Below are 6570 nucleotides of genomic sequence, written 5' to 3' on the forward strand. Positions count from 1 at the left end.
TTAATTTGTGGGTGAACTATTCCTTTAATATAGGTTTAGGAAGCTGTTTCAACCCAATAAACCTGTCAATTACATCGTTAATTAGTTAGTATGCCAGTAGAATCTAATGTCTGCTCAATTTGATGTTTTATCCAGTTTTCAGTTTTTGTGCAACCCTCTCACAGCCTTTATATGCATAAGCAATGTTTCATTTAGTAATATATTGTTTAAATGATCCAAAGCAGAGCTGCCAAATGATTGAATCTATTTTTAGTTCTCCAAGAGAAGGATGACTCACAACTCTTTTAAAACAGCACAGCCAAGGTTTGCTACAAATGCCAGCTCATTTAGTGTCCACCAAACATACCAGTATCTATCCAGGTTGTGTCCTTTCCTCTTGATAAGACCATGATTTAAATATGAGTATATATTGAGAGTACTAAAGTGTGATGTATTGACTGACTCCTATTTCACATAAATGCTTTGAAAGACTTTGATAACATAATGACAGACCAACAGCTTTGCCATACATTTTGGTGTGGTAGACTATAAAACATGGAAAACCATTCAAAGTGGCCTTGAGATCTTTTTAGGAATATGCAGAGCAGATAAATCATTTAGAGCCATATTTAGCTCAATTGTTCATTGTTTCAGTGGCTGAAACCTCTGTTTTTATCCTATAAAGCCCACATTCTCTACAGATTTATTTCATAGTGACACAAATGAGCTACCACCCTCCTCCGTGCTATTATCTGATGGGTGAAATTAAATGTCAAAGATGTGTCATGTCACACAGAATCGCCATCACTCGTGACTCCAGACGCAGGCCAGAGCACATGACCTCAGGGCTTTGATCAAGATAACCAGGTGTCCACTCCCATTAACACAACATCTTCAAAGAAAACACATCCATTTATCAGTATTGCCATCACTAGACAGGAACAGTTTGTGGTCCGCTTTGAAAAGAGGTTCACCTTAAGGTTTTCTTCTAGCCCTCTGAACTCCTGTGATTCCTGCATTAATCGTAGCACCAAAAATACAAATATAAACAAGATTGAGGTCATGGAAGGCTTTGATAAATCTAGCCTCGAGGGCCTGTTTACGTGTTCTTTTTAAACTCAACATGAAATCAAAATCGAACCTATTTACTTTTTAACACATGCTCATGGTCATATCGTGCATGATACAACGATATAGAGTTGCACTGATATAATGAAGCATTAACAACTTTCACATTTTGGCAATGAAAGATATATAACATTAAAATGTTACAATATGTTTGTATAAATAATAAAAAAAACAGAAAGAAAACTATTATTTAAAATCAATTATTAAAAGTGAATTGACATCACAACTTTGTATGCAGTATGAAAAATAAATGTTAATTTTGAAATTTGCTAAAAATTAAATTCAACAGTGTATTTTAAAATGATTTTTGAGTGAATGTTATATGGCAGAAAAGATAATCTAAAGGTAAAAAAGGGGAAACAACCATGAACAGTTAATACAACATCAGATTAGAAATGAACAACAACAAAAAAATCTCATTTTAGCCAGTAACTGATGATATTGTATATTTTTTTTCTTTTCTTGATGAATATGCTGTACATACGCCTCATTGGCATATTAAAAGATTTAAATGGGTTGAAAACATGCTGACTTTCATAAATAATAACTTTAGTATAATAAGATTATATAATAATAAGATTAATAATATAATAATAAGATTATTGTAACAGGGCTGACGAGACGTGAGACATGCGGATCCATGTGCAAGCTTTTATTTAAAGGCATGGTCATAAATACAGGCAGGGTCGAAACAATGGCAAACAGGTATGGCAGGGACAAGACAAAGAGTAATCCTAGGACAAGCGTGGGTCGACGATCGGTGAACAGTATCCAATGGGGCAAGGCAGAGAGATAATCCAGGTACATGAGTTAGAATCCAAGAGAGGTGCAAACAGTGTCCAAACGGCAAGGCAAGGGTTAATCCAGGGAACACGGGCTAGAAACAAACACAGGAAAACAGGCAAGACTAAGACAACTAAGTGGGCTCCGTAGTAGCTATCGCTAGGAGAAGGATAAGTGCATACAATACTCGGCAGTGAGGGAGAGAAAGTCCATGGCTTCAGTAGGGTGTGTGATCAGTGCAATCAGCTATGTGTGCAATCAGTGCAATGGATGATGGGAAATTGAGTCCAGTGTGATGTGTGCTGTGAGAGTCAATGTGGTGAGCGAGTGACCTCTGGTGGTGAGTGAACGGAAGTTCATAGACCGGATTCAACCACTACACAATCCAGGAGGGTGGTGGAGCAGAGGCCGAACAGGGGGAGGGACGGAGGGCCAGGTCCACGTGGGAGTGAGAAGACCGGGGACTGAGGCAGAGCCGGCAGAGCAGGACACCCAGGCAGAACCGGCGAAGCAGAGTACCCAGGCGGAGACCAGGACCGAACAGGAGCCCACCAGGGCAGAGCAGACGAAGCAGGAGCCCACCAGAGCGGAGTAGATGGGGCAGAAGACCTCCACGGTGTTGCAGACAGAGCAGAAGCCCACCAGTGCAGAGTAGACGGGACTGGAGCCCACCAGGGTGGAGCAGACGGGACTGGAGCCCACCAGGGCGGAGCAGACAAGGCAGAATACCTCCATGGCGGAACAGACAGAGCAGAAGCCCTCCAGGGCCAGACAGTAGACCACCACGACGGATCAGGAACCCACAGCAGAGACTGGGACTGTAGGACCTCATCAAACGGACACACAAAATTAGTACGAAAACAGCACAGTCCTTAAAAGAAGTCCTCTACCAGCCATCTGCGGTCATGAGACTAGTTAACGATTAATCTCAGACCACGGTTGACCGTTTCCTGTCAACGTTTTCTCATCCACTCAGAGGGATGATAATGACTAACTTAATCAGGAAAAACAAAGCTCCTGTGTTTTAAAGAACTGCAAGAGTCTTTCTTGCAACCCCTGGAGCAACCACGTGATTTAAACAAGGTATAGGGATCCATACATTTCAAACAGGGAAAGGACCATTAAAGGAACTAACTGCCCTCAGGCCGCCAAAACCACGTGCGTCTGTAACATGACCGTCTGATGACTCACGCGTGCTCTGTCGTCAACTTTTCTCTTGCAACAAAAGAAACACTAACTTACACAAATGATCTCTAAAGACAATCATTTATTTCCATTGCCATTGATGCAAGTGTATCAACAAATAACATGTTTGATGTCTTACATATATGCTTGATGTTTTATGTTATGCGTGGTGTGCTATATTTCAATCTTTACCTTATAACTTTCTTTTGAATAGATTGCCATGTGTAGTATCATGTTAAAGCGTATTTCAAATGCAGGAAGTTGGAATTAATGTTATGTCGACGTTCAGTTTCATATGAAGGGTGAATACTTTTATAACCATTTATTAGAAATATCCCTCACATGATGGAGGAAGCATTATTTTAATATATGCACGGAAAGAAGCCGTGCGGGGCGTGGCTTCGCCCTGTACAGACAATCTGATTGGAAGATGCCTTTAGTGGGTGGACAGACTCCAGCCCGTTAAAACTCCGTGACACAAAGCTCATTGGCTGCTGCTGCTAAAGAAAAACTGGGCTGCTAAGAACAACGGGGCTGCTGGAAAACCTTTGCTGCTGGAAAGCCCACAGCCTACAGCCTTAACATCAGGTTGACCATCCAAGACTTCAACACTATCAACTTCTGACAAAGAAACTTGCAAAGCCTGCAGAGTAAGGACTTCAAAGCCTTGCCATTCGCGCGCGGCCATGAAGCCACCAATCCAAAAGGGATTCCCCGAGTGACGTCACGCAACAACGACACCGCAGCCGCAAAATCAGCTCCGGGATTCCCTAAAGCAACCATACAGAGAGCCAGCTCAGCCTTCAAGTCAACTTAACGCAAGTAACCAAACAAACAGTCTCTATTTGCTGAAGCTGACTTGAATGAATCTTTAAAAGATAACGATAGTCGAGTCTTCTGTTTGTGACGTTTTCAGGTCGTCTTTATTCTCAGGAAAGAGAATAGCCTTAAACTTTCTTCAAACTGCTTTCATCTTGCCAGAACGTGTGTATGTGTGTTGTTAGTATTGTATCCTAGAATAGTAAATAAACTCTCGCTTCATTTATGATGAATGGTTTGGTGCTGTGTTTTTCAAGTTTGAAACTATTTGCCAAAGATCTTGTTACCTGTTGCTCAAAATTTCCCAACGGATTCTGCATTATTATCGTGGCCACAAAATAAACAGAATTGCTAAATATACTGGTTTAATGCTCGCTGGCTCGAGTCATTAAGAAAGTATAAATTATACGTTTTGATTAATACCAATTAATCAGATCCAGCGAATCTCTATGATTCGATTCCCTAAAGCTAAAAATCAAATTAAAAGCTTCAATAAAGAGCTAATAAAATTATTACAGGGACCTGGGGAAAACTGAGACACAATGAGGAGAAAGAACATGCACGGACACAAGAACTGAGGTGGGGAACATGGGAAGTCTATTAATGTTTTCCATGGTGGCAACTGAGCAGGCAGGCAGTTCACAGTCAGCCACCATGGCTGGGTCAGAGATGGCCTCCTCGGCCGGTTCAGAGCAGGGAAAATGTTCAAAAGTGGCCTCCGTGGCCATGACAGGGCAGGACGAGAGTTCAGGGACAGCCCTTTTGGCCGCGACAGGACAGGCAGAGAGTTCACAGACGGCCTCCACAGCCGCGACAGGGCAGGACGAGAGTTCAGGGACAGCCCTTCTGGCTGCGACAGTACAGGACACGCAGACGGCCTCCATAGCTGTGACCGGACAAGACGAGGAATCACGGATGGCCTCCGCAGCTGTGACAGGATAGGACGAGAGTTCATTGATGGATGCTGCTGACACCTCTGGAGGTTCTGCAGCGGTTGCCACCCCCTCTGGAGGTTCTACAGTGGTAAACTCAGGACACAGGGAGAGTTCAGTAATGGTCTCTTCGACCGCAACACAACAGGCTGAGAGTACATTACTGGGCGCCACCACCATACGAGGAGCTGAAGTGAGCATCGCCGCTTCGGGAGGTTCTGCAGCATGTACCGCCACCTCTGGAGAAACTGCAGCGGGCACCATCACTTTGGGGAACACAGCAGCGAGCGCCACTACCTCAGGAGGTTCTGCAGCGTCAGCCGCCACCTCTAGAGACATCATAGTGGACGCTGCCACCTCTGGGAGTTCTGTGGTGGTATATGCAGCCCAAACACACCAAAATGTGATCCCCATCATGGGAAGCACTTCAGACAGGGGAATCAGTTCAGGAACAGGAGGGCTAGAGTGAGTGGGTTTGGGGATACCAGCTGCGTGTGCAGACACCAGCGGTGAATCCCTCACACTGGATCCTCGTTTGGCTGAGTATTCTGTAACGGGGCTGACGAGACGTGAGACATGCGGATCCATGTGCAAGCTTTTATTTAAAGGCATGGTCATAAATACAGGCAGGGTCGAAACAATGGCAAACAGGTATGGCAGGGACAAGCCAAAGAGTAATCCTAGGACAAGCGTGGGTCGACGATCGGTGAACAGTATCCAATGGGGCAAGGCAGAGAGATAATCCAGGTACACGAGCTAGAATCCAAGAGAGGTGCAAAGTGTCCAAACGGCAAGGCAAGGGTTAATCCAGGGAACACGGGCTAGAAACAAACACGGGAAAACAGGCAAGACTAAGACAACTAAGTGGGCTCCGTAGTAGCTATCGCTAGGAGAAGGATAAGTGCATGCAATACTCGGCAGTGAGGGAGAGAAAGTCCATGGCTTAAGTAGGGTGTGTGATCAGTGCAATCAGCTATGTGTGCAATCAGTGCAATGGATGATGGGAAATTGAGTCCAGTGTGATGTGTGCTGTGAGAGTCAATGTGGTGAGCGAGTGACCTCTGGTGGTGAGTGAACGGAAGTTCATAGACCGGATTCGTGACAATTATTGACGCTTCTGTTGACAGTGGACATATACATCTTTGACAAAAGGAGGTCAATAAATAGCTTTTAAATTTATGTTTTTAATTATGATACTGGGTCGTGTTCATTAATGATGATTGCATTAATGAGGGTCATGAAAGGCAGGAGCCAATCTAAAGCTCTGTTCTTTCAATGCAATGGCCCATGCGCAGTTAGAAGACTCAAGGATGACTAAGATGTCATCGAACAACCTGAAAATAATTGAAGACGATGTAACTAATTAAAAATGCCACTCACAGGGCCTTCCACTGATTAAATAATTACATCAAAAGATAGAGTGCCTGAAAATATTATTCATTATGCAATTTTGAAATTAAAATATGAAAGTGAGCTTCAAATGAATTTTTATCATGTGCTGGCAGTAGCAACCATGGAGAGATGCTGACTGGTTGACCACAGTCATTTGTGCAATTTAAATGTCAAATTTTTATAGTATTTTTCCAATTCTTGTACAGTTAAAATGGTCTTTATGACCTCATAATTTTGTAATTGCTTGATGACATAGAATATCCGTAATCAATACAAATGTATTTGTCACACTTGTTTAAACAGACGTGTGGTGATTAAAAATGCTCTTAAAAGTAAAACTTTTGAAATTATG

The 6570-nt window shown here is 43.0% G+C and overlaps 1 protein-coding gene across 2 annotated transcripts; it reads right to left on the reverse strand.

Moving 5' to 3' along the window:
* Positions 1-1758: 1758 nt before the first annotated feature.
* LOC131526254 (foot protein 1 variant 2-like) lies at positions 1759-3553 on the reverse strand. Of its 2 annotated transcripts, none has more exons than XM_058754453.1 (2): positions 3268-3553; positions 1759-2708 (listed from the first exon to the last, which is right to left on the reverse strand). In XM_058754453.1, the coding sequence occupies exons 1-2, from the start codon at positions 3307-3309 to the stop codon at positions 2247-2249; spliced, it is 504 nt and encodes a 167-aa protein (XP_058610436.1). In that variant the 5' UTR covers positions 3310-3553; the 3' UTR covers positions 1759-2246. The 2 variants fall into 2 exon arrangements, with proteins under 2 accessions (XP_058610436.1, XP_058610437.1); XM_058754454.1 differs by having other exon boundaries at positions 1759-2717.
* Positions 3554-6570: the final 3017 nt, after the last annotated feature.

Source organism: Onychostoma macrolepis, chromosome 19, assembly GCF_012432095.1.
Source record: "Onychostoma macrolepis isolate SWU-2019 chromosome 19, ASM1243209v1, whole genome shotgun sequence".
NCBI classification, from domain to species: Eukaryota; Metazoa; Chordata; class Actinopteri; order Cypriniformes; family Cyprinidae; genus Onychostoma; species Onychostoma macrolepis.

Excerpts from the sequence above, each read along its gene's own strand:
- LOC131526254 (XM_058754453.1), bottom strand. The coding sequence starts at position 3,309 with ATGATACTACACATGGCAATCTATTCAAAAGAAAGTTATAAG. Across the intron at positions 2,709-3,267 it reads ATTCAAAAGAAAGTTATAAG|TCCCAGTCTCTGCTGTGGGT; the intron begins GTAAAGATTGAA and ends GAGGTCCTACAG.